Source organism: Hypomesus nipponensis, chromosome 20 (genome assembly GCF_054491055.1).
Source record: "Hypomesus nipponensis isolate SF chromosome 20, ASM5449105v1, whole genome shotgun sequence".
In the NCBI taxonomy this organism is placed as follows: Eukaryota; Metazoa; Chordata; class Actinopteri; order Osmeriformes; family Osmeridae; genus Hypomesus; species Hypomesus nipponensis.
Window position 1 is genome coordinate 9,850,001 of NC_140380.1, and position 25,580 is coordinate 9,875,580.

At 46.5% G+C, this 25,580-nt stretch overlaps 2 protein-coding genes across 10 annotated transcripts in view; both read right to left on the reverse strand.

Moving 5' to 3' along the window:
• pof1b (POF1B actin binding protein) overlaps nt 1-14,638 on the reverse strand; it is a 14,979-nt gene extending 341 nt beyond the window's left edge. The window contains exons 1-13 of the mRNA XM_084684353.1: nt 14,050-14,638; nt 13,237-13,314; nt 7,196-7,452; nt 6,844-6,877; nt 6,622-6,702; nt 6,434-6,526; nt 5,537-5,650; nt 5,079-5,231; nt 4,719-4,838; nt 3,902-4,030; nt 2,842-2,912; nt 2,469-2,592; nt 1-729 (exon numbers count right to left, since the gene is read on the reverse strand). The exon at nt 1-729 is cut by the window's left edge and continues 341 nt beyond it. Coding sequence (XP_084540479.1) covers nt 709-729; nt 2,469-2,592; nt 2,842-2,912; nt 3,902-4,030; nt 4,719-4,838; nt 5,079-5,231; nt 5,537-5,650; nt 6,434-6,526; nt 6,622-6,702; nt 6,844-6,877; nt 7,196-7,452; nt 13,237-13,314; nt 14,050-14,511 — 1,737 coding nt within the window. The 5' untranslated portion in view covers nt 14,512-14,638 and the 3' untranslated portion in view covers nt 1-708. The remainder of the gene's footprint in view (nt 730-2,468; nt 2,593-2,841; nt 2,913-3,901; nt 4,031-4,718; nt 4,839-5,078; nt 5,232-5,536; nt 5,651-6,433; nt 6,527-6,621; nt 6,703-6,843; nt 6,878-7,195; nt 7,453-13,236; nt 13,315-14,049) is intronic.
• A 398-nt stretch (nt 14,639-15,036) lies between these two features.
• slc25a14 (solute carrier family 25 member 14) lies at nt 15,037-22,886 on the reverse strand. Of its 9 annotated transcripts, none has more exons than XR_014734606.1 (10): nt 22,017-22,667; nt 21,409-21,547; nt 20,586-20,680; nt 19,237-19,322; nt 18,917-19,012; nt 18,692-18,816; nt 18,049-18,262; nt 17,457-17,536; nt 17,222-17,321; nt 15,037-16,999 (listed from the first exon to the last, which is right to left on the reverse strand). XR_014734606.1 is itself a non-coding variant. In XM_084684223.1 (9 exons), the coding sequence occupies exons 2-9, from the start codon at nt 22,078-22,080 to the stop codon at nt 17,495-17,497; spliced, it is 861 nt and encodes a 286-aa protein (XP_084540349.1). In that variant the 5' UTR covers nt 22,081-22,112; nt 22,711-22,886; the 3' UTR covers nt 15,037-17,494. The 9 variants fall into 9 exon arrangements, 4 of the variants coding, with proteins under 4 accessions (XP_084540349.1, XP_084540348.1, XP_084540347.1 ...); XR_014734608.1 differs by having other exon boundaries at nt 15,037-15,472; nt 16,921-16,999; nt 17,222-17,536; XR_014734605.1 differs by having other exon boundaries at nt 15,037-17,321; nt 17,431-17,536.
• Between the last annotated feature and the right edge of the window lie 2,694 nt (nt 22,887-25,580).

Here is a 25,580-nt window from a genome sequence, read left to right on the forward strand (position 1 = left end):
TTTGTGCTTCTAAAACAACCAGTCGTTTCAGCAGGCTACCACCAATATAATTGCATCGTTCCTCTCTTTCTAACATTCACCCACACACCAATCTACCCCCCTGCCCCCTGCCCCCTTCCCACCCTTACCCATCTCCAACACCACCAAGCATTCTTAGCTCAACACAGACCAGCATCAGCACGCAAACCAACATCATCATCAGCACCCATGCAACGTACCTCATAAAAAATATAACCTAACAGCCAAATACATTATTGTAATCAGTTACCTTTTTATAATGAAAAAAAACCCACCAATTCAACCCAAATAGACGGAAAACAAGAACAAGCTTGTACCCTTTGCAGCACATTGCAGACTACTCTTACTGAAAAAACCTCAAAATGATTTTTCTAACATGCATGCTAACTATAGGTAACGGCAGTGGGGGGAAACAGGGGTCCCAAAGGATATCCAGGATGTGAAGGTTCCATTGACTGATTTTGTTTTGCGTTTGGTCATTAACTATTTTGCTCCTTTCGCCACCTAATGCAAGTACAAACCCCCTTCAGCCCAATCCAGAGATCCCCCTTAATGTAGTAGTCTTAAGACACCATCACCCAGGCAACCCTCTGGACATGGGGCAGGAAAAGGGGGGCATGCAGGGAAGGGGTGGGGGGGGGGGGTCTGGATCTTGTTGCCGTTCAGTCCTGTCGGAGAGAATCAGCGTCTTTAAGAACTCGAAATGGTTTCCTGTCACAAGATAAACAACACAGACACAGAGGTTACAGTTTGACACTGCACAGGTCATCCACGTCAACAGGTCAAAGGTCATCCACGTCAACAGGTCAAAGGTCATCCACGTCAACAGGTCAAAGGTTAACTACAGTAGGACTACAGTAGAACTCATCTTGAGCTTCTCTCAACTCCTGTCTCGACTAACAATCGCACTACAAACACACCCCTACGTTAAGGACATTAGTGTGCTGGTTTTTCATGGGATGTTCCATGTGATGACAACATTATAGATCCAGAAGACATAGATCCAGAATATATATATGACTAACTGTAATCCAAAACAACAATTAGAAATAAGTAGGGCTGTGAAATTTTAATCAAATTAATCACAGCTTTCTGTGGATTAATCATAATTAATTACATATTACCGATTTTCCGAATTGTTGTCATTAGTGTGCGTCTTTGATTTTGCCCTACCTTGATGCTCGAGTCACCCATTGCCACTCGCAAAACGTCTACAGCTTTTTGCAAAACATTTGGCAACTGTGCTATTCACCTTGTCACAGGCAGACTTAGTGAGGGCCCTACGCTGTTCAGTGACCAACGCATGCTTCACGTTGAGGTGGTATAGGTTACTTTAGGCTGGTATTGCTTTGGTGAAACGATAACATTCAGTCATTTAGCATTCAGTCATTTAGCAGACGCTCTTATCCAGAGCGATAACGTCTTCCCACAGAGTGTGCATATCACTTTGGTTTTATTGGATGTTCCATCGTAGTTTTTTTGGAACAAAAACTTCTCATCTAGAAGTTGCAGATTGGGTAGAATTGTGGGTATATTACGTTAAATGCGTTAAACAAAAATAACAAATTAATCCTGTAATTTAATCATAACGCGTTAACACGTTATTTTAGTCCTTAGAAAATAAGCATGACATGACCGGACCGGACTCAAACCCAGACAAACATGCCAACAGAACCTTTACTCGACTGAAGAAGAATCCACAAGGTCACTGTTGAATGTCGCGGTGTCTGGAGCGTGTTCATTAATCACGAGTAACAGACAGGGGCAGAATGTAACGAGGGCCCTCTAAGCCACAAGATGTCTGGCTCAGGAAATGAGATGAGCTCCAAACTGACCCGTCACCAGCCAACTGTCACCCTGCCGCCTTCTCAACACACAACCAAATGACCACCAATTTAAAAAACGTCAACGTTTGCACTTAACTACTAAGGATTCCCAGCTGGGTCCTTCGTACAGATGCTTATGCTGGGGACACACTATAGGATTTTTTTAATCTTATAAGATTTTCAAACTGTGAGAGACCACAAACATGAGGACAAAAAATCCTAGATTTAGCCGTTTTGCTCCTACAGTGTGTGGTCACTCTTAACACACCTCACACCAAGGGAACATCTGATAAAATCTGCGGAACCATCAAGATAATCGGGACATATGTTACCTAGGATTGTCGGAAGGGCCGAAATCGGCCCGATTATCCTGTGGTGTGTCCCCAGCATTAGACACAGCCTAGACCAGGGGATCCCACACCTGATTCAAATGAATGGTCTTAATCAGACTTGGATAAAGACCCATTCATTTGAATCAGGTGTGTTGCAGCAGGGAAACATCTACAACAGCAGGGCAGGGGGTCCCGAGGATCAGGATTGGGCACCCCTGGCCTAGACAGCTGTGTCCTATCTAGAGATGTGTTGACCTTCCCATCATGGCCGCCCACGGCCTCCAGCCCCTACCTGTTGGGTCATCTCCCCTGTTGTTGTCTTGATGACAATGGTCTTGGCCTCTTTGACGGAAGGCTGGTGCGTGGACTGGAACTCATCGCTCAGAAGCCCCAGAAGGGGGTACTGGTTCCTGTACCTACACACACACACACACATGTTACAACTCCTCCTGTATTGTCCTAGATGCTACCTACACACACACACACACACATGTTACAACTCCTCCTGTATTGTCCTAGATGCTACCTGCACACACACGCTTACACACATCCACATCCTTTCAGTCCCCTGTCACATAGTTCCGTAATGACGATATTGTGCTGTGTGGAGTCGTGGGACTGGAAGGTGTTGAGTCGTTGCGTCATGTGACGGTGTGAACTCTGACCTGTTGGTGATGACGGTCTGGGTGACGTTCTTGGAGCTCTCGCTCTTTGCCAACTGCAGACGCCTGATCTCCTGGGGGGGTGAGAGAGAGAGAGAGAGAGAGAGAGAGAGAGAGGGAGGGAGGGAGGGAGGGAGGGAGGGAGGGAGGGAGGGAGGGAGGGAGGGAGGGAGGGAGGGAGGGAGGGAGGGAGGGAGGGAGGGAGGGAGGGAGGGAGGGAGGGAGGGAGGGAGGGAGAGAGAGAGAGAGAGAGAGAGAGAGAGAGAGAGAGAGAGAGAGCGAGCAAAGGTCAGGGGTCAGGGGTCTCCTCTGCCGCGAACAGAGAAGGAGATCCTAGGCCTGGTCTGTCAAGCCGAAGAGAACAGTTTCACCTCAGAGAGACCCGAAACCAGTCTGGTGTGAAAGTAGAGACTAACCAGTCTGGTGTCACAGATGGATAAAACAACAAATAAAGCACGTCCCTGAGGTGAAATGATTTATGGAGGACAGCATTAAGGAACACAGGGGAATGCCATCCAACCGGAATGACGGGAGCAGATTAGATTAGGGCATGAGGCCCATTTGGGTGTGTGTGTGGTGTGTGTGTGTGTGTGGTGTGTGTGGTGTGTGTGTGGTGTGTGTGTGTGTGTGGTGGGAGCAGGCGTATTCATCGACACACTGGCAGGCTCATCAGGGAATGGTTCTGTTGCCAGGAGGCCAAGCCAGAAACAAGCAGATGTTCATTCTCACCTGTTGAGGGAATCGGGCTAGTAATCTGAAGGTTACCGGATCGATTCCCCGGCGTGCCAAATGACATTGTGTCCTTGGGCAAAGAACTTCACCCTACTTGCCTCGGGGGGAATGTCCCTGTACTTACTGTAAGTCGCTCTGGATAAGAGCGTCTGCTAAATGACTAAATGTAAATGTAAACCCTTAATGATTGGCTCGGCCGTGTGGCATGTCTGATTAAATCACATGATCACGTAGACCAGGTAGGGAGGAAAGAGTGCCTGTGTGTGTGTTTCTCTGGTCCCTCAGTTCAAACATGCCCCTCCCCCCCCCCACCACCGCCTCAACCTCTGACCTCTTCCTGGCGTCTGATGATGGTCTCACGCTGCTCCAGTGATGTCAGCAGCTCTGTGATGCGTAGCTGCAGGCTGCGGTCAGCTGATTGCTCCGAGCTGTACTCAGTCTGGATCCTGGTCATCTGGGACTAATACACACACACATTTACACACACACACACATGTACACACAAGCAAGAGCACACACACACACAGCATGCTACTGAAAAACAACACTCCCTCTTTGTTTAAACTCTCCTCCATTATTCTCCCTCTCCATTCCCCTCTCCTCTCCTCCACCCCTCTCTCCTCTCCACTCCTCTCCTCTCTGTCCTCCTCTCTCCTCTCCTCTCCTCTCCACCCCTCTCCACTCCTCTCTCCTCTCCTCTCCACCCCTCTCCTCCACCCCTTTCCCCTCTCCACTCCTCTCTCCTCTCCTCTCCAACCCTCTCCTCCACCCCTCTCCCCTCCACCCCTCTCCCCTCTTCTCCACCCCTCTCCCCTCCACCCCTCTCCACCCCTCTCCTCTCCACCCCTCTCTCCTCTCCTCCACCCCTCTCTCCTCTCCACCCCTCTCCTCCACCCCTCTCTCCTCTCCTCCACCCCTCTCTCCTCTCCTCTCCACCCCTCTCCTCCACCCCTCTCCCCTCCTCTCCACCCCTCTCCCCTCTCCTCTCCACCCCTCTCCTCCACCCCTCTCTCCTCTCCTCCACCCCTCTCCCCTCTCCTCTCCACCCCTCTCCTCCACCCCTCTCTCCTCTCCTCCACCCCTCTCCCCTCTCCTCTCCACCCCTCTCCTCCACCCCTCTCTCCTCTCCTCCACTCCTCTCTCCTCACCCGCAGTGCTTCCAGCTCCTTGTCCTTCTCCTGCCGCAGGCTGGTGAGCTGCTGGTTGTACTGCAGAGCCAGCTCCTCTGTCTTCACCTGCAGGGAGGAGCTGCTGCCCTGGCCTGCCAGCTGCACACACACACACACACACACACAGCAGAGCAGAGGTCAATAAAGTACAGAAGAGTAGAGTACAGTAGAGTACAGTAGAGAGCAGAGTAGAGTACAGTAGAGTACAGTAGAGAGCAGAGTAGAGTACAGTAGAGTACAGTAGAGTACAGAGTAGAGTACAGTAGAGTACAGAGTAGAGTACAGAGTAGAGTACAGTAGAGTACAGTAGAGAACAGAGTAGAGTACAGAGTAGAGCACCTTCTGTCGCAGCAGGTCGTTCTCCTTCTGCAGGGCTCTCATGCTTCCCTCCAGCTCCTTGATCCTGAAGTCCTGTCCAGAGCCAGAGCTCCGGCACTCCAGAAGCTGCCTCTCCAGGCTGCGCTGGCTGCTGCTGCTCTCCTTCAGAGACACCTGGACACACACACACACACACACATATATATATACTGTATATACACACTCAGATAAACCTCATACATACACAAACACACATATATACTATATACACTTCACTGTGCACACATGTATTGTTACATTTGTACACACACACATATATACTGTATACACACACACGTATATACTGTATACACACACACATATATACTGTATACACACACACGTATATACTGTATACACACACACATATATACTGTATACACACACACACATATATACTGTATACACACACACACACACACACACAGACTGGTCCTGACCTGCAGCTGGCGGTTGTTCTCCCTGACGGCCTCCAGGAGGCGATCATACTGCTGGGCCTGGTCAGCCTTGAAGCTCAGGTCTCTCTCCAGGCTTTCCTTCTCACTCTCCAGGCGCTGGTGGGAGGGGGAGGGGGAGGGGGGGGACAGTAAACTACAGCACCCAACCAGAGTCCTCCCATTTCATACTGACTTGATTAATTCAGGGTTGAAACAGGAGTCTCCTGCTGAGATGTTCTGCAGGTGGACCAGAGATGTTGTGGATGTGATGCAGGATGTGGTTGTGGTGCAGGGTGTGGATGTGATGCTGGATGTGGTTGTGGTGCAGGGTGTGGATGTGATGCAGGATGTGGTTGTGGATGTGGATGTGGTTGTGGTGCAGGATGTGGTTGTGGTGCAGGGTGTGGATGTAGATGTGGTGGAGGATGTGGTTGTGGATGTGGTTGTGGTGCAGGATGTGGTTGTGGTGCAGGGTGTGGATGTGGTGCAGGATGTGGTTGTGGATGTGGTTGTGGTGCAGGATGTGGTTGTGGATGTGGTTGTGATGCAGGATGTGGTTGTGGTTGTGGATATGGTTGTGGTTGTGATGCAGGATGTAGTTATGGATGTGATGCAGGATGTGGTTGTGGATGTGATGCAGGATGTGGTTGTGGATGTGATGCAGGATGTGGATGTGATGCAGGATGTGGTTATGGATGTGATGCAGGATGTGGTTGTGGATGTGATGCAGGATGTGGTTGTGGATGTGATGCAGGATGTGGTTGTGGATGTGATGCAGGATGTGGTTGTGGATGTGATGCAGGATGTGGTTGTGGATGTGATGCAGGATGTGGTTGTGGATGTGATGCAGAATGTGGTTGTGGATGTGGTTGTGGATGTGATGCAGGATGTGGTTCTTACGTGGAGATCCTCAGACATGTGCAGCAGTTCCTCTCTCAGGCTGCTGAAGGTGGTGAGCAGCAGACGCATGCTCTTATCTGCTGTCACACGAGTCTGGGGGGGGCGGGGGGTAACCACGGTGAAACAGTGAGTAAGAATGGGTAAACGGGTGGTGAGTAACGGTGAAACAGGCGGTGAGAAGGCCTTACCTGCAGCAGGTAGCGGATCTGCTGCTTGGTCAGCTCCGAAGCTCCGCGGGGGATCAGATTCTCCACATCGTCCCTTTCCATCTGCACACACACACACACACAGGCAGGCAGGCAGGCAGGCGAACACACACACATGCAATTTGAGCGTCAACCACAGAACATATTCCTCAAGTCTGTGCTGGATGGTTTACAGGCTTCTGTCTAAGCAGTCTCCCTCCCTACCTTGTAGTCATTGCTGGGATCCAGAAGATGCTTCCTGTGACAGAGAGAGAGATGCAGGTGAGCTCTCCACAACATGGTAGGGCATGTCAGCTGTGTGTGTGTCTGTGTCTGTGTGTGTGTGTGTGTGTCTTCAAAACTGAGCCTTCAAGCTTTTTTGGAAGGAATCCACACATGTCTGATCACACCACGCTGCAGGGAACAGAAGCACCAAAACACACACACACACACAAAGTAGCAGGCCTCTCTGAGTTGTGTCTGGCTAGTTCAATGCTTCAATCAGTTGTCCATCCCTCCCTCCCCCCATCCCTCCCTCCCTCCCTCCCCCCATCCATCCCTTCCTCCCCTGTCCTACCGTCCCCTGATCTTGGCCACGTGTTCGGAGATGCAGGTATGGATGTCGCAGTTCTTCCTGTACACCTCGGCCAGCAGCTCGCCGAAGAAGCGGGTGTCCATCTTGACCAGGGGTTCCACCTCCCTCAGGTCCACCTGGGACACCCTCTCCACCACCCTCTGCACCACCCTCTCCACCACCTTCTGCTCCACCTTCTGCTCCACCTTCACTGTCTCCTGCACCTCCTCTTCCTCCTCCTCCTCTTCTTCTACCACCTCCTGGAAGACAGACAGAGAAAGAGAGGGGGAATAAAAACAGCCTCATCAGTAACTTTGGCACTAACAATGCATGGCGTTCACAGGCAGCGTGATAGGATTGATTGTCGCGAGATATATTGATTCTGTCAGATTGTGCGAGGGTATAGTTTCAGTCAACATGGCAACCATTTCCCCAGGCTACAAGATCAACACAGCCCAACAATGTACAGCTGAACATCGCCCTTTCACACTGTATTCACACACAGATGTTTTGATTTGTAGCAACATGCAAACAGGGCTTTTAGAACGTACTAAGTTCTAGAACAACAGAGCTCCGACTCCTTTTCTGGCCAGCTTCCTGTTAGGATCACTTCAGCTTCCTGTTAGGATCACAGTGATCCTAACAGGAAGCTGAAGTGATCCGATCAGCTTGAGGCTTGATTGGTTCTAATACGAGATCCTGTCCCCAGCAGGCAGGTGAGACCACAGGGCCTGGTCATGTGACCTGTTATGTCAACACAGTTATATAACAACTTACTCAATACCGGCGTCATAGTCCAACTTCACACTGACAAGCCCTCCACTCTAAAAACACACGTCAGTCAAAATCTTTGTTTGCTGAAACGCGGTGTGTGTGTCTGTGTGTGTGTCTGTGTGTGTGTGGTTGTCATGCTAGACAAAGTCATCCATCAGACTGTGACAGTATACTGAATTAGCACCTATGTTTACAGGGTTATGTAATAGGATCAAAACCTGCAGAGTCAAAAGACAAAGCTGCTTTTCAGTTCTTTTGTTTGACCAGTGAATCTCAAACCAGCTTCCGCTCCTTCTCTTCCTCCTCGCTCCCTCCCTTCTTCTCCCTCCCTCCGGCCTTCAAAGGGGAGTGTGGAAGACTTGCCTGTTTATCCAATGAAGAGAGGGAGGGATGAAGAGAGGAGGGAATATCCTGTTAATGGTGAGATAACCTGAGTTAGCACCAGCTAGGGAAGCCTACCCTGTGGTTCTAATTGAGCCCATAGTGACTCAGTTTCCACCAAGCCCACTGACAGATAAGGAGGAGCTCTGCGACTGGGGAACCCTAATGGCTGCTGCCTGCTTACTTCTGCTTTTCTCTGATGCAAGCCTCATCTGATGCCAGCCTCAACTGCCTCATCTGTCCCCTCTGGAGGAGGGGATCCCTCTATGAATTGCTCCTCCCAAGGTTTCTTCCATTTTTTATCCCGTTGGGAGTTTTTCCTTGTCTTCCTTGAGGGTTTAGGTTGGTTGAGGGGCAGTTCTATGGGTGTGTGTGAAGCCCTCTGTGACATGCTTGCGTGTAAAAAGGGCCAAACAAATAAATCCTCCCCCTCCCCCCTCAGGGGTGTATCTGGTACCGGAACATTCCGCCCGTGCCTGAAGTGAGAGTGGAAGGAAAAAGGTGTTGCAGGGAGGCGGAGCTAAATGGGTTTTGTGGGAAGGGCAAGGTTGTCTGGCTCAACCCCCCACCACCCCCTCGGGCCAAGGCGCTGGTTTGTGTCAAGTCAGCTCCGGCTGGTGAACACTTACTGCTGGCCTTCGACTCCATCCGTCAGTCTGTCTGTGGGAAGTGACTGAACGTCAACATGGGTGTGTGACAGCGGGGGTCAAAGGTCAGTTCTTGACCTGCAGTAAATCTTTCCAGACCCAGTTTCTCAGAGACCTGGAGGCAGGAAATGACTGGAAAGTCATCTAGTCAACTAACAAAAGGGCCCTGACTTTAAGGGAAACTGCCATCTTATTTATGGGGCTCTTCAAAGTTTTTCGATTCCAATGTGTAAGCGTTTCAAAGACTACTGTACACAGATTGCTTTTTCTCTGTGCTTTTTTCAATTTTCCTCTGGTCTTCTTGTGTTTCAAATGTAAACAACATCAAAGCACACTTCCTTGGTTCTCCCAGTTCTTCACACACACACACACAACAGGGGAGGAGGGAGGGGGGAGGGAGAGGGCAAAGGGGAGAGAGACAGAGAGAGAGAGAGAGAGAGAGAGAGAGAGAGAGAGAGAGAGAGAGAAAGAGAGACAGCAAGAGAGAGAGCGAGAGAAAGAGACAGCAAGAGAGAGAGAGAGAGAGAGACAGAGAGAGAGAGAGAGAGAAAGAGACAGCAAGAGAGAGAGAGAGAGAGAGAGAGAGAGAGAGAGAGAGAGAGAGAGAGAGAGAGAGAGAGAGAGAGAGTAATGGAGGGGGAGAGAGAGGGGAAAAAAAGTGAGAGAGACGACCGTGAGATTGTAGCTCCAACTTACAGAGAGAATCAGAGGGACAGCGAGAGAGATAAGAGTGTGCTACTGATTGAAGAGTAGAGAAACTAACACTTACTTCCCTGTGCTTTAGAGAGAGCTGCACCCACACTGATGATTTGCATATTGGAACTCCTCCAAAGCTTGAACATTCTTGTTTTCATAGTTGACATACCTGACCACTGTGCACACCAACTGGGATGTGCTTGAGGATGAGTTACTTGAGAGACAGAATCATATTACAGCTATTGGCACACCACCCCAAACTGATTATACTGGATGGATGGATGGATGGATGACCTACAGCCTCTATCCTGTCCAGCAGGAGGGCAGCAGTGACACGTACACGGGAGGGCAGCAGGCAGAACTGGGAGCCTCACAAACCCAGGCCTTCGAAGCACCTGTGAGGTAACTCCACACACAAACACAAGACCTTAGAAACATTTCACCTGGAAGCGTGACAGTTTCTCTCTCTGGTTCTGTTGCCTCATCCACAAAGTCACATATTGTGTGTGTGTTTGTGTGTGTGTTTGTGTGTGTGTTTGTGTGTGTGTTCGTGTTTGTGTTCGTGTTTGTGTTCGTGTGTGTTCGTGTGTGTGTTTGTGTGTGTGTTCGTGTGTGTGTTTGTGTGTGTGTTTGTGTGTGTGTGTTTAGGATCCAGAGTGTGAGGACAGCGTTAACACGGGCGCTGTAACTGTAGATCCCAGCTATTGTGAGCATGGCTGGGTAAAAGAGAGGGAAACAGTATCCCCTTCCGACTGATGTGTGTGTGTGTGTGTGTGTGTGTGTGTTTACAAGCACGCATGCGTGTGTCTGCGTGGGGGAACTCTGGAGGAATTTGAGGGGCGAAGGACAACAATATCGAGGAACTTATAAAAGAGAACATGTGAACACACACACAGTGTGTCCACACTGTCTAACACACGTTTATACTCCCATGCTTCAGACCTGAAAGTCTACACAAATACATAACTAAACCTCTGGTCTTATCCACCTCCCTCTACCGAGAAGTCTGTAGTTAATCTCTCTCTCTCTCTTTCTCTCGTTCTTTACTTCCCTCCCTCCCTGCACCTCTCTCTCCCTACCTCATCCCTCTCTTTAATCCCTCCTACCCCCCTCTTTATCAAACGTTCTTCTGCCCACTGGCCTCTCTCTCTCTCTCCTTCTCTCTATTTCCCAGAGTTTTCATAATGAGGTTTGAGGAGTGCCATCCCAGGGCACAGCCCAGTCCTCCTCTCTGTCACAGTCTCTGTCTCCTCGTCTGACTGGCATTTTCCCAGCTGGCACTTCGCTAGTGTGGGAACACACACACACACACATACATTCAAGACACGCCTTGCCACTTAAACTGTCTGGCAAGAATGATGTCAAAAAAAAAAAAACTGAAACAGAGCTGGCCCTCTGGCTCATCACCCGGGACAACGGCAGGTGTCTGTTTATTTACCGACTTCTCCCAAACTCATTAAATAACTAAGTTACAGCAGGTAGGATGCATATAGGACGTACATGTATATTCCAGCTCTGCGTTTTCTGTTTAGACGACCATCGCAACATCGCTGATGTTGTGAATAACATACAGGGCATGGTTTGCAAACTGAGAGTTCAGTCTTGGATGACAAGATCGTTTCCTATCCAGGGCACTTTACATTAACACACAGACACGACTACAAACAACCAACTCCTACTGTAGAAGATCACATTTAGTCTCGGTCGCCATGTTGGATTCCAAGTTCTGTATGACAATGCACTCAACTTCTGACAAGTAATTATGTGTCACTCTCCATCTCACTCTCACATTTGCAAAGGTTAAGTTATTTTGAAGGTGGGAGAAAGTATGCGTGTGTCTGTATACGTGTCTGTGTGTGTGTGTGTGTGTGTGTGTGTGTGTGTGTGTGTGTATCTATGTGTGTGTGTGTGTGTGTGTGTGTGTGTGTCAATGCGTGTGTGTATGTGTGTCTGAGGTTCCCAAGTTGTAGGCCAACACAGACTAAAAGTCATGTTATTATCTTCTCGCTTCAGGACAACACAGCTGTTAGACATAACCATCATTTACAGTACAACTCGTTCTCCCCCAGGTGTCTTTGTTTAAAAAGCGGTAACATCTCTCTCTCTCTCTCTCTCTCTCTCTCTCTCTCTGTCTCTGTCTCTGTCTCTGTCTCTGTCTCTGTCTCTGTCTCTGTCTCTGTCTCTCTCTCTCTCTCTCTCTCTCTCTCTCTCTCTCTCTCTCTCTCTCTCTCTCTCTCTCTCTCTCTCTCTCTCTCTCTCTCTCTCTCTCTCTCTCTGTCTCTCTCTCTCTCTCTCTGTCTCTCTCTCTCTCTCTCTCTCTGTCTCTCTGTCTCTCTCTCTCTCTCTCTCTCTCTCTCTCTCTCTCTCTCTCTCTCTCTCTCTCTCTCTCTCTCTCTCTCTGTGTGTGTGTCTGTCATCTCTCTGTCATCTCTGGGTCATGCGGGTTAGGCTGGCTACACGCTGTTCACTCAAAGTGCTGAGGTACTGTTAAAAACACCTACTGCTCACACGAACATACGCCTCACTCAAACACATCGACGACAGACCCAGCGTTCAATACTGGTCCACTGAAACAGTATTGTATACTGTATGTAAAACGAGGTATTTTAGTGCATCTCAGCTGCTTGTCGTCCTATAGGCCGATAGGCATGACTCCTGTGGTTCGGTGAGAGGCGTGGTGGTGCTGTCGTTGTCGTAGCGATACTTCAAGCGGTAAGGAGTGGTGATGAGGGCCAGACAGGATCCATGTTTGGGGCGATGATGTCACGTACAGAGGACAAGACACAACACATTCAGGGTGTCGCCACGACAACACAGACAAAGTTAGCTTAGCACTCCAGCTACACACTTCCTGGAAATCCTGAACTAAAAACCAAACTTCACATGTTAGGCTAATTACACACACACACGTGTGTGTTGAGCAACCACACACACACACCAAACAACGCAAATCAACTTGTCTCACGGAAACAGAAGTAACTGGAACATCAGAGTCAGCGAACTATACCTCCTCGAGTGACAGTAAAATGACCCAGAGACAGCTAGTAGGACTGACGAGCACAATAATTAGTAATGAGGCCAGATCAAAGTGTGTCGCCGCCCACAGCAAAGGATTATGGGAGGGAAAAGAACACAGACACACCCTGATAACTGCCTGAGCACAGTTGCAATAAACCAGGTACAACACACACACATACCCACACAAACAGACAGAGTGGTTACATTGCTGCAGCTTGGCAGAGTGGATCGTCTGTGTCAGGCTTCCCTACAGGGGCGTGTCCTGGGTGTGTCTCGGGGCAGATGATTAATAAAACCTGACTGTCTCATAGTTACTGTGGGTGTGTCTGTTCAGTGACCTGCTGAAACAACACCTAAGGTTTGTGTGTGTGAGTGTGTGTGTGTGTGTGTGTGTGTGTGTGTGTGTGCATGTATGAGCGTGCATTGGTATGGTTATGTGTTTGTGTATGCTTTTTGTCTGTGTGTGATGTATGTGTTGGTACGGGAGCAGACATGAGTGTGTGTGTGTGTGTGAGTGTGTACTCTCACCTCCTCGACGCTTGGCTCCGGACTCTTGACTGGGCTGGGAGTCTGGCTGAACACGGAGGAAGAATTCCCATTCACATGCTGTTGGATGAGAGAAATGCATGAGAACAGATACAGAAAGGAGAGAGAGCGAAAGAGAGAGAGAGGGAGAGACAAAGAGAGAGAGAGAGAGAGAGAGAGGGAGAGACAAAGAGAGAGAGAGAGATAGAGAGAGAGAGAGAGAGAGAGAGAGAGAGAGAGAGAGAGAGAGAGAGAGAGAGATCAAACAGACCACATGGTGTGGTGAGGGTGTGGTGACAAACACCGGGACTTCTAATTGAAACAGGTGCTAAACAGATGATGGACACCCTCAGACAGCTGGTGCAGAATTCAAATTCAGTCCAGCAAGTTCATCTGGATTAGGCCCAACTACAGATCTTTGTCTATAGGTCTGTTTCTATAGCAATGTACCCAGCAACCATGGGGGATATTATAGGATGGAGGAAAACTGACAAAGACAGACAGATTGACAGAGAGACAAACGGACAGAAATACTAAGAAAATTAGAGATTCATTTACTCCCTTAAATACTATGGCACAGGGTTGAAGTATTTTGCAAAAGTTTGGAACTCCAACAACCAAGTCATGACGTTTTATGATGTTTTACAGTAATAATATCGTCATTGACAATATTCGGGTTATAAAGATTGACAAACCGATTACTTAACAATCCTGCCTCCAACAAAGATAAAGGGCTGGACTACTAATCGATTAAATAATCACGACAAAACATCTGTGAAGTGAGTTTAGTCTTCCTGGGTCTAGCAGACAACTCACCTCGGAGATGTGCTGCTGTCGGTACATGTATTCCGAATCCTCCAAACTGCTGACACTGGCCCTGGGAACGTTCTGCAGATAAACCGTTGACATCATCTGGGGCATGACTTGAGGTGCGTTGTTCACCAATACGTATGACTGCTGCGCTGGTTGATGGACGGGTACCAGGTATCGCACCGTCTCGTAGGAGCTACCGTACGGTAGCGGGGAAAGTTGACCGTAGTTAACCATATTCGCATTAGACAAAACTGTATTGGTGTTGGACAAAACCGTATTCGAAGGTTCGGCTGCAACGTTGATCGTTCTGTACGTACTGGTATTGGACAAAACTGTATTTGAAGGTTCGGCTGCAACGTTGATCGTTCTGTACGTATTGGTGTTGGACAAAAGCGTATTCGAAGGTTCGGCTGCGACGTTGATCGTTCTGTACGTCGAGGTGTTGTGCGCAATAGGATACGACATCTTGAAGCGAATAAAAAGTTCACCGACGATAAAAAGTTGTGAAGAATGATAGTTTAAAATATATCCGTAAAGTCTTGTCTATGTACCATGCACGGTACCAATACTCCCGTGGACTGTGATCAACTTCCTTGAGTTTGAAAGAGGTATTGTGACTAGACTGCTGTGGGCGGTCCACATGCAAATGTTATTGAAGCACAGCCTACCAAAAGCTTTACCCATCATCTATGGAGTTGTAATATTCAAATTGGCAAACCATTAAAAAAAAACTTGTAATAAATTCTTTGTTTGTCTTGTAATCAACTCAGTAATTTTAAAGGTGACATCTGAAGGTTAAAAATGTTACCCCCAGAGGGGATACACATTATATAAGGCCGTTTTTTCTGTGTTCTTTGGCACTTCATTCAAAGCAATGTACCAAGGGATTTGAACCTGCGACTGCTTCATCTGTAGTCAAATGCCCTAACCACTGAGCTAAATGCCCATGAGCCTTCATTTTGAAAAGTAGAAAATAAATGTATAAATCACTTTGGGTGTGGAAACAATCGGTGGATATATTTTATTTCAGAGTGTACATTTACTTAAAATGCCAAATTCAATCCATCACACAAAAATATTCAACACATAACCAACCATACATTCGGTCACCTAAACAAGCAAAATATCATAAATATGATTGCAAACACAGTTTCAACAGGCAGAAGTGCAAATGGCCAAGAGATGTAATAGGCTGGGAAACAGGCCTAAAACAGTCTTCAAGTCAGAATCTACAGCAGTCAGGAAAGATTCAAAAGGTAGCAGACGGAATATTCAACATGTTGACTGTGTTTAGGTAATGTATCAACAGAATAAAAAGATCATTCGGACCCTTAACTTTCTACAGTACTGAACTGTTCTGAAGATCCAACACAAGGTGCATCAATTTAAAGATGAAAAACCAAGGTGAAAGATATTCAGGGCTGGCCTTGAAATGAGATGAACATGTTGATAGAAAGAAAAGAAAAAAGAAAACTGAATCAAATTAAATAAGTAAAAGCAAGCAGTGTGAAACGAGAACTTGAGTTGCCCTTTAGGGTGGAGCTCTTAAGTTTGTGAAGGACATCTTTTCAAAAAATTATTTCAAAGACTAACAACAACAACTCACGTTTCACAGATTGTGAAGAAAGGGAATGATTATCTACGTTTTTTAGTTACTGAATTATTTCTTTGGATCATTATTATTTATAAGATCCAGAAATCTAGGCCAGCCCTCCTCAACCCTGGTTCTCGTGACCCCCTGCCCCGCGTGTCCTAGATGTTGCGTTGGAGCACGGAAACCTCTAGAACATGCAGGGCAGGGGTCCCTGAGGACCAGGGTTGAGAGAGGCTGTACTAGAAGGTTCTCCAGGGATTGTGATTCCTGGTTCAAAGGTGCTGCATTCAGGTTATCCTTGGCTAGACTCTAAACCAAGACATGCATATAACCCGTTTGACATTTGAATACACAATTAATCACTGGAAGGAAAGCCAAAAGCCCCAAAAGTCACCAATAAATTAACTAGTGAGTAAAGCTTGCATCATTATTAAAACTAATCATTCAGAATAAAAAATAAATAAAATAAAACACTCTGAAAAATGTGATTGCAGAAATACAGTAGCACATACAACCTAACTCTCAAACAAAACTAGTTTCCCCTCACTCCCCTCTATGAGGTTGGTAGCAAATCCAAACAGATCATCAGGCGTATCTAAAACGTCAGGAAAAGCTCCTCTAACACCACATGGACATGGTAACTGAATCTAAGAACTGGTCCTAGCAGGTCAACTGTGACCATAACATGATCCCTTATCTCAACAAGTAGAACCATGAGAAAACATTATTATTATTATTACTAATAATAATACTAATAACAATAATACGTATAACTTAATTTATAATATTAATAAGGCTAGAGAAAATTTCTACAGTGCATTCTCCTGGTACATATAAAACTCCAGATTTGAGTTTCAGTACCAGCAAAGTTTGGCACTATAGCCTAACCAACTCTCCAGGCTCACCTATCCAGCCCCTGCTCCAACCTCAATACAGGAAAAAATAAATCTAACCGAACACGCAAATATCTTAACTTTAAAGTAACTTAGTACATAAATATGTACAAGTAGACATTGGATAAGAGACACGTGTGTGCGTGGAATCGTTGGGCATTCACCATGGCAACCCTGTCGGTACCTCTTTAGTTTAATCACAGATAAAATAAAACAAAATAAACTTTTGAGAAATGAGGGGTTTGTGTGTCTACAACTGTACCGTACTGTTGACCATGAACTGAATCAACTATGGGCTGTTTTGTTTGGTAGGTTTTAGTGTGTGTGTGTGTGTGTGTGTGTGTTGGTGGGTCATGTACAATTACAAAAGAAAGTCATTTTATTCACCTGGTGGCTTTGGTTGACATTTGGACTGGATTCAAGTAACCATCCTGAGTGTCTTACACAGCGCCCACACACGCTTTCCCTAAAAGCACAAGGACATCCAATAGGCTCAAAGACACTTGATTCTCAACATTTAAACTGTTTTTTTTTACTTTCCATGCAGTGCAGCTAAAACTACAATCAGCCGTTGTGTTTCATAGAGTTTCGTTTCAAATCTCAGGAGTAGATCCCAGGGCCATGTTTCTCCGCTTCAACCCTCCCCCCCTTCCTCAACACTGGCAGGCAGCTCTACCTAGCCAATCACCTGCGGTTTGGCCCCTCTGGGCTTCCATACTCTGCTTCAACCTTTAGCTGCCTGGAGTTCAGCGGCATGAAGGGCGATTGCGCGCAAAGTGTAACAGACGCTGTAAAAGTCGTACAAAAAGATAATAAATTGAAATGGTAACAATAAACTGAAATAGCACGTGGCTTTTGTGCAACTTTGGGACAGACTGTGAATGTCAGCACACTCACAATCACACACAACACACAACACACACTTAAGTCCACTTCCTGGATTGATCGCTTCCTGTTCCGACTATAAGGGCATCTTCTTCAGCTGTTCAAAGGTAATGAAGAACTGAAGGGTGGGGTTAAGGACCGCACATTCCTGCTCAACTTGAAATCTTGTTGTTTTCAATAACAGTGTACGCTAGATTTGCCAAAAAAGCCACTGTAACTAACTCAGTCAGTCATTGCAACACTACACCATAAGGTTTAGTAATCCGACCCTGTTCCCAGAACTCGAGTAACACTGCTTAAGAAAGTCTTTCAACGTGCTTATTAATTCCAGAACCCCCTCTCCTCGTTTCATAAACCATTCCAAAAGAAGCAAGCCCGATTTTTAGTGTTCTCACTGGCTGACTGGGAAGGGTTAGGGTTACTTATTAAACTGCTCCAGAATAAGTAACCAGACTAACCCTGATTAAACCCTGACCCAGACTAACCCCCATTAAGAATCTCCTTCCATGATGTTTTCAGTGGAAGTCAAGCTCACTGACGTTGTCAAATCCCCAACGCCTCTCCTCCTTATGTCGCTTCAGATAAAAGTGTCAGTTAATGATTTTACTTCTAGGCAGCTGTGAAGGATACGATGATGTTCCATGGCCCTAGTCTGAGCCAGTTGGGCCAGAAGCCCTTGTAGAGGGCGAAGAAGCCCTCGTTCTTCCAGGTCTGCATCAGGCCGTCCAGGGTGCCCTTGTACATGGGGCCGCCTGACAGCACGCGCTGGTTCATCATCCTGGTCCGGACCACGTCCACCGGGTTGGAGGCTAGCGCCCCCGCCAGGCCACATGTGAAACTGGAGCTGAGGAGACAGACAGGCAGACAGGCAGGGACAGACAGACAGGCAGAGAGACAGGCAGGAAGAGAGACAGGCAGGCAGACAGACAGGGACAGACAGACAGGCAGAGAGACAGACAGGCAGACAGACAGGGACAGACAGGCAGAAAGACAGACAGACAGGGACAGACAGGCAGAGAGACAGGCAGGCAGAGAGACAGGCAGGCAGAGAGACAGGCAGGCAGAGAGACAGGCAGAGACAAACAAACAGACAGACCGACAGACAGAGACAGGCAGAGAGAGATATTGAGACAGAGAGACAACAGAGACACACAAACACACACACACACACAAGGTGAACATCAATAACAGTCCTCTCATATACTCCAGGCCTCGTTACAGCCTTCTTAGCAGTGCTACTTTGTCACACGTGCTCTCTTTCCTGAACACCTACACGAAATGTGTCAGTATATTGTCTCCCATGGTGCCCGAGCGAATGAGATGCTTCTTGGTGATGTCATAGACAGGAAGCTCCACCCCCACCACGATGGCTGCCCGCTGGGCTGTGGGGATGACACCCTGGAGGGAGCAGAGCGCAGTCAGACACACACGTCCTCACACACACACACACGTCCTCACACACACACACACACACACACACACAGACAGACAGACTCACCCTCCACAGTCCCCTGGTCCCCTCGTTCTGGTAGATGTTGATGAAGTTGGACATCATGCTGCCCTGTAACAGACTGCCCTGGGCCTGCATCCTGATCTGAACACACAGAGGACACCCTGGTCGTCATCATCATCAGTCCAGTTTCCACTCCAGCCATCGGCTCCACATCGTCCACATCCTCACACGTTAAATCATTTCTAGAGGTGAGTCTGTACAGGTGTGTGTGTGTGTGTTTCAGTGTGTGTGTGTGTTTCAGTGTGTGTGTGTGTGTGTGTGTGTGTGTGTGTGTGTGTGTGTGTGTAGCAGAAGGAACAGCGTACCTTGAGGACGTCAGTGGGGTTGGCCAGCGAGGAGGACAGTACTCCAGACACCACACCACAGAACACGTTGATCACCATGGTTTCATCTGTCACACACACACACACAAACACACACAGTTAGCCCACACCCAACACACACAAAACAATGTTTTCACTACGCAGACACGAGGACACACAAAGACAAAGCGCTGAAAAAGACAAAGACGCCATGAAACAAGAGATTCCCAATAAAGGGCATTCTGTGAATCATCCATCAATTACAAAACAAGACTTCTAATACACGTTAGACATGCACATGCAGTGATCAAGATATACGATTGACACGGGAAAGGCACAACACTGTTCCCAACCTCTTTCTCAGGAGTTACACGGCCGCCAGGTTAGTTGTGGTTATCTAACCAAGCCCAGACACAGCCCAAGAACTAACACTTACACGAGGGACGCAAGGCTTGGCAGCGATTTCCTGGACAGATTCTCATTTATTAGCGATTAGCGAGCTATCACTTAGGGGGTTAGGGCGTTATTATTGTTTTGATCATGTGTAAATTAATAACTATATTACCGGTAAGAATCTAGAGTGGAAGAAAGTGTTTGTGACACAGGAAGTAAAAAAAAAAAAAAAAAAAAAAAAAAAAAAAAGGGAATCAGAGTTTAGAACGATAGTTACTGTGGCGCTGTATCAATGTGACCAATAGTTAGCGTGCTCCTCGCCCCCATCGTTTTGGTGGAAGGAGAAAGGTTCCTCTGGGTGCCCCATAAAACACCAGGCCATCCCAAACGCCTGTATCAAAACAAGCATTCACAACACACGTGCGGCACAGCCAGGCAATAGCACAAGGAGATGATGATGGGATGTGATGGAGGGGGGGGACGGGGGGACAGGGGGGGGGGGAACCCTTCCAGGACAACACTGAGATGCCACGCTATTTATAGCTCTGTTGTTCACTTCCTGGTTGTGTGACGAGGGTTCGGTATAGATTTAAATAAGGCTGTCGTCGTGTGCCATTGTAAATACTTTGTGGAAGTAGATGGGGTGAGTTAAACGGAGAGAGATTAGGTGTGAGAGAGGGGTTAGAATAGGAGATAAACAGAGATTTTGAGAGAGAGAGAGAGAGAGAGAGAGAGAGAGAGAAACAGAGACAGAGACAGAGAGAGAGAGAGAGAGAGAGAGAGAGAGAGAGAGAGAGAGAGAGAGAGAGAGAGAGAGAGAGAGAGACAGAGACATCTCCTCTCCCTCTACCCACCACCTCCTAAAAATGTCTGGCATTTGATGTCATTTGGCAGAGAAATGCGTCAGAATGCGTAACGTCACAATGTGTGGAGGGTAGGTAGGCAAGGGGGGAAACCACCTTCAGGCCGGCTGACGAAAAGCCCCTTGAGGGTGTTGTAAGTGCCGATCTTGATGGTGCCATAGGAGGCCTGTCTCAGCAGAGCTGGAGAGATCCTAAACAAAAGGATGAACAGCCGGAGAGGGAGAGAGATGTTTTACAGACAGGCGACAGACAGGAGCTGTATCTCCCAGTGTCAGATTGAAATAGGGGGAAAGGACAGCTCGACCTGTTATCCTTTTCCGCTCCCATGCAAAGCCCGCAGACACACACAACTTGGTCTTTTTTGCCCATTCTTAAGCTCGTAAGCTCCTTATGAGTTGTCTCACACTGTATACATGAGGAAAATAAGTATTTGAACACCCTGCTATTTTGCAGGTTCTCCCACTTAGAAATCATGGAGGGGTCTGAAGTTGTCATCGTAAGTGCATGTCCACTGTGAAAGACATAATCAACAACAACAAAAAAATTCCAGAAATCACAATGTACGATATTTTGAAATAAATAGTTGAAAAATCATACATTGTGATTTCTGGATATTTTTTTTTGTTGGATTATGTCTCTCACAGTGGACATGCACCTACGATGACAATTTCAGACCCCTCCATGATTTCTAAGTGCGAGAACTTGCAAAATAGCAGGGTGTTCAAATACTTATTTTCCTCACGTATACATGAAACACTAAATATATATACACAAAATCAAAATGTATGATTTTTCAACTATTTATTTCAAAATATCATACATTGTGATTTCTGGAATTTTTTGTTGTTGATTTATCAGGTTCTTAAAAAGCGTCTACTAAATTAAATCATAGTAATTTAAAGAGGTGGTCTGATCTCACCCCGAGTACAAAGCCTTAATGCCCTCCTCCTTGCCGATCCTGAAGAGGGCGTGAAACATGCCCCGGTAACGCACTTCCATGTACTGAGACTGCCCTTGCACCTGCAACCGCGTCTTCGTGAGGTCTATGGGGAACGTACCTGTGGAACCCAAACAGACGCTTAGAGACACAGCTCGTGCGACAGTATAGAGTACACTAGACTCAAGAGGATGGAGTGTCACGTTCTAATGAACAGTCTCCGACTCTGGAATTATAAGTAGTTAGCAACGAGCAGTTGTGAGATATAGAGGTAAATTAATAATGTTAATTGCAATTAATAGTCAGGTTCTCCAGCATAGCTGAGATACGGGTTTCTGTTGAAGGGCTTTACAAACATTAACATGTTCAATGAATATGCTAACCGGGAAAGAGCATTATTAATAGATGCATCTATTGATGCATTGAAATCACTTCACAGATGTAGACGCCGCGCATCAGTTCGTCCACCGCTAGTTTATTAACGTATCTATTCGAGTTATTCAATTGAGGAGAAAGAAAATAGCGATAAACAAACTATGCAAATGTTCCTAGTCGGTACATCAATCTTTAAGGTAAGCTGCATCACGTACCGAATTCTGCGACAATTGAGGCCATCCCTCCGTAGATGAAAGGTTTCCAGTTTAGATTGGCCATTTCTGTAGTGGCCGCTTCAACCTGGTGCAGTCCTACTAAAAACAATAGCAAGCCACCAAGATACAAATATACAAACTGTTGTAATCGCACATAATATAACATTGCGGTGATGACTATGGGATCACTTGCAAACGAGCGGATAGTACAGCATCACAGAGCGGACCACTGCACCGGAAAGAGAAGCAAGTGTCAAATATTCATGAACGAGCGATCGCACGTCTACAGCTTTTCTATTGGCTGCAATTTCAGTCCATCCATTATTTACCAAACCTAATTGGTTTACGAGGCTTGATTAACGCCTGCATTTCTATGTAAAGACAAATGTGAGCGTAAATGTCGCTCGGTATTTTTTAAATATTCTATAAAGTAATCTTATTGGCTAGATTATTAACATTAAAATCTTAAATTGATGAACAGACTATCTCCTCCAAATGTAAATAAAAAAGGGACAGGGTTGTTTAAAGAGGTCCTATATTGTGAGGCCAGCAACAGCTACGTATTACGTTCTCTCTAGTCTCACAAACAGATGGCTGGCTAGCTAGCTAGTACAACAAGCTGTAAGTTCTAGAAATGATTCGACCAGGTGGAATCTTGTAATTTAGCCGTTTAATGTCCCAAAATGACACATACCTGTAGAGTATCCCTGTCAAGTCCAAGTTGTGCACTGCTACTTGATTATTGACTCCATGACTTTCACGACAAGGAGAGGAAACTCATGACATCCAGAGCCTTGCTAAAAGTTGACCGGCGGCAGCGTAGCTTTCCATTTCTAATAGAGCAAGAGCTCGTTCACGCTGAAGCCTGGATACAGGAACTCTGCCGAACAGACCGGAAGGGGTCCGAACCTTCAGCATTAATTGTAGGTCACCCAATTCACCACCTTTTTCAAAGTCAATTATTTGACCCTGTCTGATTCCATTCAAGGGAATGTTGTTTAGTGAAACATATGTGCGTGAGAATAGCAATGCAGGCTGCATTGATATACGATTTAAGTAACATTCAAGCTATCGCAAAACAACAGAGAATATTTTTTTTTGTTATAATTTAGCTAAAGAAATTGTTTATTTAAAGTTTTACAGTTCAACAAAATATAACATTTAACACGAATTGAAAATGAATGTGACGTATCCTCCAATGATTTGCAAAAGAAATGTAATGTCAAGGTGTTAAACATAGATATATAAAGCCTTTATATATATCTATGGTGTTAAATGTGTAGACCTATATGTCAATTTTCAAGAGGAAGGCACCACAAACATATCATTCAATGTTATTTAAGTTGAGATCACCTTTTAATTCAGCAAAAATAATGTGCTTGCATTGAAATCTCCACACAAAGTACACTCCTGTGCAATATCAAGTAAGCTGGCGCTTAGCTGAGCGAAAGACCGGTAACGGGCCGCTGTCCCCATGGCAACAACATCTTCCTCGCTGAAATAGAGCAGTCAGTCGGCGTACGAAGAGGATCACAAACGAAAGCCTAAACACAGTTCAAACGAGGGTGTTTGCAGTCATGCCACCTCGTCCTCATCCCGCATAACAGGCCCACGAAAGCTTCCTCACAACCTAATCGCATCAGAGTAAAAAAAAAAAAAATGTGTAAAAAATATGAAATCGCTCTTTCCTATGCAGAAAAGCAGCTTGCAAGCCGAACGGGGGCAAATACCATGTTTAGATGATCAAGAATTGTCCACAATCCATGACTAAAGAACACTGTTCTCTTCTTCTGGTTAAGACAGATAAGGATGTGTATCTCATCCCTGGAGAACCAGGGCAGGCCAGACTAGAGTCCCAGATTGGGTGCTGGTTAGGGGGCAGGAGGCTTAGTATCACAGGGTAGTGCGCAACAATCTCATAACACGCTGGTATAGTTGCTGGACCACTGTCAACAGGTTCCTGGTCGGATACAAGAGCACAAAAGAGATTGGGCAGTTGGTGGTGCCAAACTAAATAAATGGTTAAACTCAAAGCATACCTTGACACACAGTTCAGTACTATCATTTTATTAATTATTTTTGTTAATACATTTGATGAATTAGTCCAATTAACTCTAAACACAAGTGGATCTACCCTAATAATAGAAAATATGTTGTTATCTGTCAATAATAATATGATACACCTATACAGATAATATACACACTCATTGACACACAACTTTCACCTGCACATGAACACACACATACACCTGTACCCTCACACACACACACTCACACACACACACACTCACACACACACACACTCACCGGGCTCCTACGGAAACGCAGTTGTTGCGGTTGGGGTTGAGGCAGAACAGCGAGGCAACGCAATAAACACAACACAAGAACATGGATAGCAGTCGCCTCTTTAAAGACATCTTCTGAACACGGTCCCGTAGAATCTCAAAGCAGCTGCGTAGGTCAAACCAGGTCGTTCGAAAATGTTTGATGTAGACAGCACCTTTCGAGACGTTTCTATGCGGGCGACAAGGCGACGTATGAAAGGAACCTGGTCCAAGTTGGTTAGGACTGGGCAGAGGTTGGTGTACACAGGGTGAGAATGCGTACCAACGCTGGCCGGTGGGCACAGTAACTGCTGACCCACAGTCGTGTTTTCAATGGCACTGAAACGTCTAGCAGGGAGGAACAATAGTCCCACATTGTATGTCTGTGGGAGCCAAATGTTTTGTTTGTTGTTTTTCCCTGCGAGATGAAAAGAGTATCTTTCGTCCCAACACATGGTTCTACGTGGAAAGACAACAGTCTATCAATCTGGCGATGAAGGTCTGATTTGGTTGTGAACTGCTGTGATGTGCCTGAGACAATGTTAAAAAGTGTGTTTAACTAATTGTCAAGTGACTCCAGTCACAACAAGGAGCATAGACTGGAGGTTGGCTTGATGGTGTTATGTAACCCAGTAGTTTTTATTTATACCCGTCAGTGTCAGCATCGTTTCCCCCACATAAAGCGGACGTAGTTGAGTAAACAAATACAAAAGGAGACATGCAGTGAGATTCCTGACCCCTCTCTGGGAAATGTGGACATGCGTGTGTTAGACTCTCACACACACACGTTTTCACTCAATTTCTCTCGCTCACTTTCTCTCACACACACGCACAAGCATATATTCTAACTCTCTCACAGACACATTGTTTGTTTGGGTAAGTCCTCCACACACAGAGAGAGGGAAGAGAGAGAGACATAGAGATAGCATACTCTGTCTGTACTCAGGCAGACAGAGTGAATGGGCCGCGTGTAGGGTCTTGTACAATGTTGGAACACAGCTTGTGACATTGGTGTCTGTCTTTATTCATTCATTTAAAACATTATACTGAAACAAAATCCCCCCCCCCCAGGACCCTCCCTCCCTCCCAGATTAAGACAAAGTGATCTCAGTGTTCACTGCTTTTTGATGCCGCCTGTGTCTGCTTTTATCAGGCAGACACAGGCGGCATCAAAAAGCCCATTCAGTGCAATACGGTTTGCCGTCAGAGCGCCGGGGCTGTTTATACTGCTTGTGGTGTC